Source organism: Fundulus heteroclitus, chromosome 1, assembly GCF_011125445.2.
Source record: "Fundulus heteroclitus isolate FHET01 chromosome 1, MU-UCD_Fhet_4.1, whole genome shotgun sequence".
NCBI classification, from domain to species: domain Eukaryota; kingdom Metazoa; phylum Chordata; class Actinopteri; order Cyprinodontiformes; family Fundulidae; genus Fundulus; species Fundulus heteroclitus.
Window position 1 is genome coordinate 36811233 of NC_046361.1, and position 13753 is coordinate 36824985.

The 13753-nt window shown below is 37.5% G+C and overlaps 1 protein-coding gene and 1 long non-coding RNA gene across 2 annotated transcripts in view; both read right to left on the reverse strand.

The window, feature by feature from the left end:
• Positions 1 to 1855: 1855 nt before the first annotated feature.
• LOC118566571 overlaps positions 1856 to 13753 on the reverse strand; it is a 56338-nt gene continuing 44440 nt past the window's right edge. Inside the window, exons 5-7 of the mRNA XM_036149235.1 lie at positions 2642 to 2679; positions 2385 to 2534; positions 1856 to 1942 (exon numbers count right to left, since the gene is read on the reverse strand). Of these exons, the coding sequence (XP_036005128.1) occupies positions 1856 to 1942; positions 2385 to 2534; positions 2642 to 2679 (275 nt within the window). The remainder of the gene's footprint in view (positions 1943 to 2384; positions 2535 to 2641; positions 2680 to 13753) is intronic.
• LOC118564362 lies at positions 9080 to 11824 on the reverse strand. Its single transcript, XR_004931800.1, has 4 exons — positions 11201 to 11824; positions 10430 to 10531; positions 9841 to 9878; positions 9080 to 9744 (listed from the first exon to the last, which is right to left on the reverse strand). It is a non-coding gene; the product is annotated as an uncharacterized LOC118564362 (long non-coding RNA).

Genomic DNA, 13753 nt, shown 5'->3' on the forward strand with positions numbered 1-13753 from the left:
GGCCTTGGGGGGGGGGGGTGCTGTCAGGATGCAGCTTATTGGCTGCATGCTGAACCTCTCTCCCTCTCTCTCGTTCCTGCGCAGCCTGATCGGTTTCACCTGGCAGGCTGCAATTAACCCACAACTGCTTCCACCTGTTTCCACCGCTTTATAAGACTCACCTCTTTCCGTTCCCGTCGCCGGTCCATAGCGTTCACTCCCGCTCAGTCCCTGCCAGTATTCTTGTCAGCTCCGTTTGTTACTGTCAGCCTGAAGACTCCTTTCACCTGGTCTTGTTACAGTCAGCCCAAAGACTTTCCGACAGTTTGTTTCCTCCAGTACTCGGCTCAGACGTTCAGCCCTCCACCGCTCGGCTCAGACGTTCAGCCCTCCACCGCTCGGCTCAGACGTTCAGCCCTCCACCGCTCGGCTCAGACGTTCAGCCCTCCACCGCTCGGCTCAGACGTTCAGCCCTCCACGGCTCGGCTCAGACGTTCTGCCCTCCACGGCTCGGCTCTGACGTTCTGCCCTCCTCGGCTCTGACGTTCTGCCCTCCACTGCTCGGCTCTGACGTTCTGCCCTCCACGGCTCGGCTCTGACGTTCTGCCCTCCACGGCTCGGCTCTGACGTTCAGCCCTCCACTGCACAGCTCTGACGTTCTGCTCTCCAGCACTTGGCTCAGATGTTCGGCTCTCCAGTGTTCGGCTCCAGAGTTCCTCCCGGTCAGTCTCTCCACACTCCTCCTGCCGGCCAGCTTCTACACCCTTCACCTCCGTCCGTTGAAAGACTCTGGTCCCATCTTCCATCTTCCACACTATTCAATAAAACTCACTCATAAGAACTGACTCTGTGTGTGCGTGCTGTGTCCGGGTTCATCCCAGAAAAATATAACATAACATATATAAATATAAATATATATGTGTGTGTGTGTGTGTGTGTGTGTGTGTGTGTGTGTGTGTGTGTGTGTGTGTGTGTGTGTGTGTGTGTGTGTGTGTGTGTGTGTGTGTGTGTGTGTGTGTGTGTTATGAATATAAAAGTCAATTGGTTAAATCTAAACATTGTGGTCTTCATTATTTCATAAAACCGTGTCACATGTGAACCTTTTAAGTTCTGGTATAGTCACAGATTAGGAACAGACGTTTTGGGGGAGCATTAAAGAGAAAGTTACTAATATGAGAAAAAAAAGTCTTAGGACAGTAAAGTAAAAATAAGACAAAAGTGGTAATATTATGAGAAAAACGTCATATTATGAGAATTAAGGGGGACATTTCCAGAATAGTCACAGTTTGCAGAACTATTACAGTCCTGGAGTAATAGGGCCAGGTTAGATTCTTTTAACTATTTTTATTCTTTACGAGTATAAAGTTAAGAGAATGAAGCGAAAGGGATATGAAAATAAACTTGTAATATTACAAAAATAAAAATATTACTAATATAATGTATGTTCTGAGATTAAACTCCCTCTAATACTGTTTAAGTGACTCAGACTAACTGCAGATTTGCCACATCCAACATGGCGGACGCACTGACCTATCCGCAGCATAGGCAGAACCCGCCCGACGAGGCGTCTACGAATATGATGTCTTTGGTCCCAAATGGGGATTCAGGGATGTCTGGTCAATGCTTGGTTCCTGGTTGTGAGCCGCCATTGCTGTCTGAATCCAAACAGTCATTTCTCTGATGCGTCACATCTACGAAAACCCTGCCCGGCGATCCTGATTGGCTGGTCCATTTGATGTGGTATTGTATTGTCCAGATGTGTGAAGCTCGGCAGAACTACATCCATCTGGCGAGAGTCAGGTTATGTTTTTATGACCGTTAGCTCAAAGTTGATTGAATTAGTTTATCTGACACAAACAGCAGAGCCACAGTAAAGCTACTGCTGCAAAGTGATGGTGAAATAAAGAGAAGGTGAATCGTTTAACAGATGCCCTTCAGAGTACTCTTTTTCGTCATTTTCACCCTGGAAGAAAACAAGGAGAAAACTTTTAGTTTGTAAAATTATATTTTATAATTACTTTCCAAGCTGAATTTAAAAAGAATCAATTACCTAATTATTCACTAAACATTAAAAGCCAGTATAAAAGTTTAGCCTCATAAATTATTTCTATTTGTAAATCCAGTTTGTCATATTCCTTATAAATGTACGTTGTTAAAATGTTCTGTGCATTGGGGGAAAATTTTCTAAAGAATATTTCATGCCCCTCAGAAACAGAGCAGAAAATAAAACATTTAGGGCTCAAAGTTTCCCCACTGTGTGTGATAGTGAACTATACGTTTTAAGTTTGTCCCCATATTATAAGCTAAGGCTAAATAGAAACAACTGAATAAATAGTCCAAACTCTGCCCCATCAGTATGCAGATTATTAACATTATTATTGCTGTCCTGTCAGAGTCCCACTTACTGTATTCTGAGGACAGTCAGCGAGGCTGTATATAGCTGTACTTTCAGCTCCGTCTGGGTTGCAGTAGTTGGCGTAAACTGTAGATATTTCCCCAGGAGATGGTTTGTTGTCTCTGTCCTCCTCTCTGATCTCCTCATAGATGACGCTTTCCTGCAGATGGAGGAGTTAATGTTGAATCAGGCAGCAGTTTTTACAAACCGACTGGTTCCTGCTTTACAGACACCTGATGCATATGTTTTAAACTGACTCAGACTCACCTTTGGGGTGTCAGCCTGGTCTGTTTCCATTGGAGGAGCTGAAAAATCACAAGAAGAAGGATTTTCTGATTTGAAGCAACATTTTTAATCATTTGACAGAAAACAAAATTATATTTTCTGGTCCAGTATTATAGGCACCAGCTTTTTTAGTTATTGGTTGGATCCATTTTTAGGGCCTGGTATGTGTTACTGTCCACATACCAGGCCCTGATTTCCATGTTATTTTATGGAAATCAGTTGTGTTAAGTACCACTGTTCTTCTGCCTTTGTCTGCTGGCATAATTGTGATGTTCCAGTCTTTGCTGAGGGATGTAACGGCCATAGTTTCCTGTTGTGTGATGTTGGAGGTTGGCCTTTTTGCACTGGAGAGAGCTGCTGTGTCCTAAGTTCTTCTGCCTCTGCCATGTTACTTCGCATTGCTAAATAAGTGGCGGTCGTAAGTTCTGTTATCGGAAGTTCACTCATATTTAGCTATCTGGGATATCTCTTTTATTTTACTCCTGAATTTTGTGTGACCAGAATGATTGATTCCTAACATTGATTTAATATGTAAATGGTAAATGGCTTGTAGTCGTACAGCGCTTTATCAAGTTCGATGACCCCAAAGCTCTTCACACTACAGTCAGTCATTCATACCCTGATGATGGTGAGCTATGCTAGCAGCCACAGCTGCCATGGGCCAAACTGACAGAGGTGAGGCTGCCATACATCGGCGCCACCGGACTCTCTGACCACCACCAGCAGGCAATGCGGGAGAAGTGTCTTACCCAAGAACATAACGACTGAGACATCTGAGCGGAGGATTGAAGGACAACAGCCATAACTGTTGTGCCACCGTCGCCCCAAATTTAGATGATGGTTGAAAACCTAACGTTGACTTAACATGTAAATCACCGACCACTTTATGTATAATTTAAATGTCAGGCTTCAACATGGATTCAATATTTCTGCCTAACCATATTTGCATGTTGATTCAGTTATATTTTGCTATATCTCTTTTTTTTTGTTTGACCAGAATGATCTACAAATAACGGAAGAATGATCTTCTTTTATTTAATATATTTTCCTTTTTCTTCAACATTGAAGATATTCTCAAGCCTCCTGTTTATACTTGTTGACTTTATTTTGATTTTAAAATAAAAAGGTGAAATTTTGATTGCAAGTGATTTTAGTTTCGGGTGATATGGATCATTTTCTGCAAGTGATGGAAACAATGCACAGTGTATCTTGTAACTCACTTTTCTGTCGACCGAAGCGCTTCCTCCTCAAGAAAATCAGCAGAGCTGCTGCCGACATGAAGATCAGGACAGCGATAATCAGAACCACATACAGCAGCAGATCTGCAGGGATGTTAACAGCTGAGTTTTACTCAGAGAAACTGGTTCACAGTTTATGGGTTCACATTATATATATATATATATATATATATATATATATATATATATATATATATATATATATATATATACACATATATAAACCTGTAAATATGAAAGAAACACTTCATCAGCAATAACGTGACCTCGATAAGTCAGAGAGGCTGATTTCTAAGCTACAGCATCTGGGATGTTTAAAATACTGAAAGCCCGTGGAAGTCCATGAAAGTTCAGATCCATAGATTGCAGGCAATTTATGTCCTCTTTAAATGAAATGACAAAAAAAAATAATGAATAGATACCCTGTGTATTATTTACATAAACTTGGATTACCTCGTTACATTTTTAATATTCTGCTTCTGTGTTACAGAACCATTCATATTAAATCCAGTTAAGATAATCCAGAACCATCGTAGCAACATGTTATCTTGAAAAATTAAATACTGTGGCCTTTTAACAGTTTTGTCAACAATGTTAGATTTAAAGCAACATGAAGGAACTCATGAACACATTTACTATAATAAAGCAACATCTGAAACACATGAAGAGAAACTTTACCTTTGGGTCCAGTTGATGTTGTGGTCTGTTGGCTGGTTGTAGATGAGGAGGAAGAAGAGGAGGAACTCAGCCTTTGTGTTAAAGTTGTTGTTGTTAGAAAAGCTGATGACAGAAATGTTGATGTAGAAGTTGATGGAGTCCAGCCTGGTTCTGAGGAGGTTGAAGCTGTGAACAATTAAACAGAATCAGAACCACAGAGTTTAAAGCTGACAATATTTTTTCATATTCCTGACACCAGTGATGATATTTGTCTGCGTGAGTCACACTTTGATGATTTTGGATGATTTAGTTAAAACCATCAGAACTATTTAAACCCAGTTTCCTTTGTGAGGTCATTTGGATCAGAACAAGCTATCAGTGAGCAGAGTTTTCTTTCACAGATATGAAGGAAGATTTTTAAGAGAAAACTCACCTTCAGTGATATTAAGATCAAAATCATCATATAGAGTTCCAAGCCACGTTTCATTAGACTGACACCGGTACCGTCCTGAGTCTGACTTTTTCAGCCCTCTGATGCTCACATACATTATATCAACTGATAAATAACCTCTCTTTTCATACTGAATGCTGTATCTTCCTCTCTGAAAACTGTCGTCTGTTGTTTCAATGAGGATATTTTCTCCTTCACAGGTTTCCCTACAGAAGAACCTCCTGTTTCCAGACCAACTAAATGAACATGCAACTGTGATGTTGGTTCCTTCTTCTCCTCTACGAGGTTCTTCAGTGTCTCCGTCCTGCAGAGCTGCAGAGAAGATAAACAGTCAGTAGTTAATGTGAGATTCAGCAGCGTGAAGAGAAAATATAATTACAAATGAAGGTGTGAGAATAAATGCGAATTGATTCCAATATTTCCAGCTGATTCCAATAAATCCTTTAAACATCTATTTAGCTGCACAACCTCCTGATTTCTTTTTTCCACCTGGTTAAATGTCCAACTGAGGAGCAGATCAAAGCTTGGAGGAAAAGCTGAAAAGTTAACATGATTTAGTTTTTCATGTTATTTTTATCTCTGTTGACCACAGCTCTGTTCTGCAGATTTTATCACTGTATCTGTCACGAAGTTTTAGGTGTTTTAGCACTCAGTGGTTTCTGTTGATGCTCCTCTTCAGCTACTTTCAGCCATTTCCTCTCTTTCTTTGACTAATCTAAGACTCTTAGAAAACTAAACGTTCTCAAAATCAATAGACTCTGAACTCTATAAGAGGTAAATGTACACCTTGTTAATCTAAATATGGCATTTTAACCCCTTTTTAGTGGCAATGTTTCTGTTTTTATGATGAAAGACAAAAACAAGTCAACTTTGAAGTTTAAAACACAGAACATGATTTTTGAAAAAGAGGCCAAAGGATCTATGATAACTTTTATTCTCAGTGAAAAGGGAGACTGAAATTAAGGTTGTTAATTTTCTTGTCTAATTTGTAAAACGTGAATGATTTGACTAGTTTAATTAAAATTAGAATAAAGGTAGTTAAATTTAAACTGACCATCAACATATTTTACTACTGTAACAAATAGGATGAAACAGATAAAGCTACTGAAACAAAGTCGGCGTCAAACTTTGTTTGTAAGAGTGTATATAGCTTCTGTATGTATATATCTTTTTTATTTCATTGTATGTTTATTTTTGTCTGCACCATCAACACCAAGTCAAATTCCTTGTAAGTGCAATCCTAAACTTGATTCTGATTCTGAAGGTAGAAAACTCATTGATAAACTAAAGGAACTGAAAGGAAGAAGAACTAAGAAAAGAGAAACTGCTAGAAATAAAAGAATGTACTCACTGAGGATGAAGAAGCAGATCAAAGTGTGACAGACCTTCATCCTGAGCTGCTGATGGTTTCTAACTCTGCTTCTCTTCCTCCTTCACTGATAAACCAGGAACTTCTGAGAAGGATGGAGTTCCTCCTCTGACCACCAGAGGTCACTCTCCTTCGGTTTTAACTGTTGAGTCAAAGCTTCTTTTTAGGCCTTTAAATTTTATTTATATTGGATAAATCTCCCCATCAAATCTCATGAAGTAAACGTAAATTTCCATGTGCAGTGAAATAGGATCACAATAACTGTAATAGAATTAAAGGTTGTTCAATCTATATACAGGATATTTTATCTCAATTCAAACCATCACCAGTATGTTCTTGTAGTTCATCCACAGCTCTTTAGGCTAAAAATAAACTTCTTAACCAATCACTTAATCCGGGTGGCATTAACCTGGCCTCTGGTAATAAAGTAAAAAATCTTGGTGTTATTTTTGACCAAGACATGTCATTTAAATCCCATATTAAACAGGTTTCCAGAGTTTCCTTTTTTCACCTCCGGAATATCGCCAAAATTAGAAACATTCTGTCCAGGAGTGATGCTGAAAAACTGGTCCATGCATTTGTTACTTCAAGGCTGGACTATTGTAATTCTTTACTATCAGGAATTCCACAAAATGCAGTTCAAAGCCTTCAGCTGATCCAAAATGCTGCAGCAAGAGTTCTGATGAAAATCAACAAGAGGGATCATATTTCTCCAATTTTAGCTTCCCTTCATTGGCTTCCTGTTAAATCAAGAATAGAATTTAAAATTCTTCTTCTAACGTATAAAGCCCTTAATAATCAAACTCCATCATATATCAGAGCTCTGATTACCCCGTATGTTCCTAACAGAGCACTTCGCTCTCAGACTGCAGGTCTGCTGGTGGTTCATAGAGTCTCTAAAAGTAGAATGGGAGGCAGATCCTTTAGCTATCAGGCTCCTCTCCTGTGGAACCAACTCCCAGTTTTGGTCCGTGAGGCAGACACCCTGTCTACTTTTAAGACTAGGCTTAAAACTTTTCTTTTTGACAAAAATTATAACTAGTGACTCATGTTACTCTCAGCTACCTTTATAGTTTTACTGCTATAGGCTTAGGTTACTGGAGTATATCAGGATCTAATTTTCTCACTCTATTGAGTTCTACTGTTCTTCAATTATGCATTATGTGTTGTCATTTCAGCTTTTAACTTTTTGCTCTCTCTCTTTTTCTTCATAGTAGGTACACCTGGTCTGGCGTTCTGTTAACTGTGACATCATCCAGAGAAGACGGCTCACCCACTACTACCATCTAATGTAGAACAGATTACTAGATCAATGTGTGCTTCTGTGCTTTTTTTGTCTCTCTTGTTGTGTCTCTGTTCTGTCTTCTGTAACCCCAGTCGGTCGAGGCAGATGACCGTTCATACTGAGCCCGGTTCTGCCGGAGGTTTTTCCTTCCCGTTAATGGGTGGTTTTTCTTCCCACTGTCGCTTCATGCTTGCTCAGTATGAGGGATTGCAGCAAAGCCATGTACAATGCAGACGACTCTCCCTGTGGCTCTACGGTTCCCCAGGAGTGAATGCTGCTTGTCGGGACTTTGATGCAATCAACTGGTTTCCTTATATAGGACATTTTTGACCAATCTGTATAATCTGACCCAATCTGTATAATATGATTGAACTTGACTTTGTAAAGTGCCTTGAGATGACATGTTTCATGATTTGGCGCTATATAAATAAAATTGAATTGAATTGAAAAATTGAATTAGGTTTCACCCTGACCTGCTTACATCGTTTTAATTCTAAGTGAACCATTTTATACCTACAGTTTGTACTTGGACATGGGGTGTTTCTTTACTTTTCTAGTTATTTAGTTACTTTGAAGATAATGAGTTTTCCAAATCTGTTGTGCAAGAGAAAAATTTAACAGTTTGTGTCCCATAACCTGGACACAAATCAAAAGTCCATTTTTTCTAAGTATCTGTTTCAACACAAACTTTAACAACTCTTTAAAATAAGCAATACAACCTTGATTATAGTTCATAGTATTTTTATTAAGAAACTATTAACTAAACATAGTATTGCATTAAAAAATGTAAGACATCATTGCTAATAAAAGATTTTCATGTAGAAATATATTGATGTAAAAAATTGCGTTTACAGTTTTGGTTTAAAGGGGAAACATGGTTGAATGAAGCCAGAAAAAAAAGCAAATCGTTTCACACTAATGTTATCAATCTCTGACTATAATGACTATAAAAATCTTGTTAAAAAGCCGAAATATCTGTGGCCCCATGTACCTCCTGATAGGTCATTTTTTTGTATGTCTAATTTAATTTATAAGCGCACCATTATTATCAATAAATAGCTTTATTGCTCTGCTCTACTATAAAGTATTACTTTACCAGGTATTTCATGTGCCAGCATATATAATGTGCTCTGCATAAACTACAGATTTCTGAGGATTTTTGGGAAGGAAGGCTTCTTAGCTGTTTTCAATACGCCATTCAATCTCTCTGCACCTCCACTTTCCAAACGCTTGTATTTTTATTTCAAAACAATTCAGTTATTTTGAATACATATTTCTTGTGTCACATGTTTAAGATACTGTTTAAAAATAAATAACTATTCAAAACACCTTTTTTTCCATTTTAAATTTAAACATTTTGAAATAACAATATGTTATGTTGTAGTCATGATACCGTGATATTTTTGACCCCTGAAAAATTTAAAATAACTCTGGGCAAGCTCATGTGGTGCATAAGATTTATTGGTGTCCAAAAAAACTAATTTACTTACAGAACACAGAGTAGATTATAGAAAATTACTCTAATCGCCAGACTTTAAAAAAAGTATAAAATGACCTGAAAATTCACCGTATTCATCCTGGAGCAAGCAGCTCTGAAACTGAACGCATAAAATAACAAAGGAGTAAAACAAGAAGCGCCATCAGTCATTTATTGTTTTTAATGTTAATAAGATGGCTTCACTGCTTTCAGCACTAAGCCTGGAGAATCCTGGTCAAATGTAAATATAGAGTATTTAAAAACAAGGTGAACAATATTAGCTTATGTTAGTGATACAATATTTAAAAAAAAATACATAGTTAAAGTGATGCAAAGGCTATAAAAGTGATTCATACAACAACACAAAATGCTACTTCTGAACTTTAAAAAGCATTTAAATTTGATTTGTTTGTTTTTTTAATCCGAGAGCTTAAATCCTGACACAGATTGACTTATTTTGTTGAGAAAAAAAAAATCAGAGGAAATGTTCCTCATCTGTACTTTGAGCTCTGGTTGTTTTAGAGTTTAGTTCACGTCTAAACTGAAGATATTTCCTCAGCAGAGGATTTGATCAGTCCTCTTCTGGTTATCTCTGTCTCTGGGTTGTTCTGCAGGATGAAGAAGAGGAGGAGGAAGAGTTGCATCACTGAGACAGGTTTATACACATGAATTACACTCATGTGCTTTAAAAAGATTTAAATCACCTGAGAGACGACAGCGTACTCTGTTTCCACAGCAGGACCTGAAAAACATTCATATCAGAAAGCTGAAACTGATTTCCAGAGATTAGGAGACTTTCCAGGAAATATCAGTAAAATCCTAGAAAACTTGTTCGGCATCAAGCTGATGTGCAGAAACAACCACTGCTGATTGATGCACAGAGCAGGTTGGGTAGATTTTGCTCTGACACAACAAACATAAAATAATCTCTAGAAATCAATCGGCTGGAATATTAACATTCTTTAATGTGCATAAATAATTTCCTGTTTCTGTACATTTGTTGGAGAATCTCTGATCATTATTCAGAGGTTTAATTTTATCTCCTGCCTCCTCAGGGATCCTTCAGTCCTGACTGACCTGATATCTGATCAGATATGTTAAATTCAAACAGCGACTCATAAAAATAACTCTTGACCGTTACTTTTATGATCTCTGATTTGGACAGAAGGCTGACCAACTCTCTGAAGAAGAAGTAAATGAGGAAGAAGCCTTCATGGCTGAGGAGACCTGTGATATAAATGATTTCTTTAATGTAGGACAACACAGGTGTTTTTGTGCTTTGTGTATCCTCACCTTTGCTCTTAGTGAGTCTCTTCTTCCAGCAGAAAATCACCAAAGGTGTTGATAATAAGATGATCTTGGCGACCAGAGTCAGAATCACATAAAGCAGCAGACCTGCAGTGATGTTAACAAGAGAACTTGGTTTCATTATGACAAAGTGGTAAATGTGGCGTATCAGGCTCTTCTTAGCCAACAGCCGATGATCTTCATCATTGTTACTGTTTGCAAACACAATAATAAATGTGCACATCCCTCTGGTTCTATGATAAAATAAGGTAAATGCTTAGTTTTACAGTGTGAGCTGTGTTTTTATTATATACTGGATATTTTAAGTTAGCAGCATAAAGAACTCAAAAGAAACCTACAACAGAGACAAGGAGGATCAAATCAGAGCCCACACAATTTGTTACACAGGAAGAAAAAAAGAGTTTCATTATGCAGCAAGAATTGTTGGTAGAAATGACGTTCATTCATGACTTTGATGGTTAACTTTAATCTTTCTATCATAAGAAGTTATTGATAATACAACAAGATTATTTATTTTAAAAGAAGGTGTAGAAGGTGTATTTATAGAGCTAATTAGATTCTAACCTACATCAGATGTCAAAGAGATCTGCTCCAGTTTACAGAGGAAAGTTCAGGTCAGGACCAGAAACAGATAAACAGATAAACAGCAGAACACAGACAGTAGAGCTGGAATATTACAGTTTTATAAAAAAAAAATAATAATAATACATTCACTATGATAAACTTACTACAGAAACACATGAAGAGAAACTTTACCTTTGGGTCCAGTTGATGTTCTGGTTTCAGATGAGGAGGAAGAAGAGGAGGAACTCAGCCTTTGTGTAAAAGTTGTTGTTGTTAGAGAAGCTGATGACAGAAATGTTGATGGAGAAGTTGATGGAGTCCAGTCTGGTTCTGAGGAGGTTGAAGCTGTGAACAATTAAACAGAATCAGAACCACTGAGTTTAAAGCTGACAATAATTCTTCATATTCATGACACCAATGATGATGTTTTTCTAGGTGAGTCACAGTTTGAACATTTTGGATGATTTAGATCAGTTAAAACCATCAGAACTAGTTAAACCCAGTTTCCTGTCTGAGGTTATTTGGATCAGAACAAGCTGTCAGTGAGCAGAGTTTTCTTTCAGAGACATGAAGGAAGATTTTTAGGAGAAAACTCACCTTCAGTGACAATAAGATCAAAATCATCATGTAGAGTTCCAGCCCACGTTTCATCAGACTGACACCGGTACCGTCCTGAGTCTGACTTTTTCAGCCCTGTGATGCTCACATTCATTAAATCCAATGATAAATAACCTTTCTTTATATACTGAATGCTGTATCTTCCTCTCTGAAAACTGTCTTCTGTTGTTTCAATGAGGATATTTTCTGCTTTACAGGTTTCCCTACAGAAAAACCTCCTGCTTACAGGCCAATTAAATGAACATTCAACTGTGATGTTGGTTCCTTCTTCTCCTCTACGAGGTTCTCCAGTGTCTCCATCCTGCAGAGCTGCTGAGAAGATAAACAGTCAGTAGTTAATGTGAGATTCAGCAGCGTGAAGAGAAAATATATTTATAAATTCAACTGAAGGTGTGAGAATAAATGTGAATTGATTCCAATATTTCCAGCTGATTCTACTAAATCCTCTAAACATCTATTTAGCTGCACAACCTTCTGATTTCTTTTTTCCACCTGGTTAAATCTTCAACTGAGGAGCAGATCAAAGCTTGGAGGAAAAGCTGAAAAGTTAACAAGATTTAGTTTTTCAGGTTATTTTTATCTCTGTTGACCACAGCTCTGTTCTGCAGATTTTATCACTGTCACGAAGTTTTGGGTGTTTTAGCACTCAGTGGTTTCTGTTGATGCTCCTCTTCAGCTACTTTAAATCTATAAGGGAAACAGCCATTTCCTCTGTTTCTTTGATTAATCTAAGAGTCGTAGAAAACTAAACGTTCTCAAAATCAACAGACTCTGAACTCTAAAAGAGGTAAATGTACATTTTGTTAATCTAAATATTACATTTTAACCTCTTGTTAGTGGCTATTTTTCTGTTTTTATGGTGAAATACAAACACAACAAGTCAACTTTAAAGTTTAAAACACAGAACATGATTTTTGAGAAAGAGGCCAAAGGATGTATGATAACTTTTATTCTCAGTCAAAAGGGAGACTGTAATTAAGTTGTTACTTTTCTTGTCTAATTTGTAAAATGTGAATGATTTGAAAAGCTTAGACTAGTTTAATTAACATTAGAATAAAGGTAGTTTAATTTAAACTGACCATCAACCTATTTTACCACTGTAACAAATAGAATGAAACAGATGAAGCTACTGAAACACAGTCAGCGTCAAACTTTTCAACAAGGTAGAAAAACTCACTGAACTGAAAGGAAGAAGAACTAAGAAAAGATAAACTGCTAGAAATAAAAGAATGTACTTACTGAGGAAGAAGAAGCAGATCAAAGTGTGACAGACCTTCATCCTGAGCGGCTGATGGTTTCTAACTCTGCTTCTCTTCCTCCTTGACTGATAAACCAGGAACTTCTCTGAAGGATGGAGTTCCTCATCTGACCACCAGAGGTCACTCTCCTCTTTTTTTTTTTACAGCTGAGGCAGAAAACTGGATTTCTTAAAACAAAACTTTTGGTTTTATAAGGTCCGCTGAGCAGATTTGTCCTTTAATAAAGATCCTGATGTTTTCACCAAAAGATGAAATCTGCTGAGAAGTAAAAAAAAAAAAAAAAAAAAAAAAAAAAGCTGGAGCATAAACACAGACACACTGACCTTCAAACTATCAGTTTTATAAAGTCCCTGATAAACACATTCAGTCCGCACTAATCAGAATTAAGGGTGAACAGATGTTTCACAAAGACCAAATGATGAGCTGAACTTGTTTTATCATGAAATATTTGACACATTTTCCTCCAACCTGCAGAGCAGCTAATTTTACATACAAAAATATAGCTAGAACAGCTCTTTTGTTGCTACATGTTATTGTCTCAGCAAATAATAAATTTCAAACTTTTCTGAAACCATAAAGAGGGAACTGCAATACCTTAAAAAAATCTATTAAATTATGACATTGGCTGAAAAACCTGAAATGATCTCAACCATTTATGGTAAATTTTACACAAATATGTCTGACTCTTCACTTTGTATTAACGATAAATGAACAAAAATAAAAGATTAGACGGTCTTCCCTTCATCTCAGGTCAAAAGTCTGAGTGTCTTCCTCGATAGCACTCTCTCCTTCACCTCTCACATCAGTAACATCATCTGGTCTGAATGTTTTCATTTACATAACATTAATCATCTTCATCCCTCCGTTT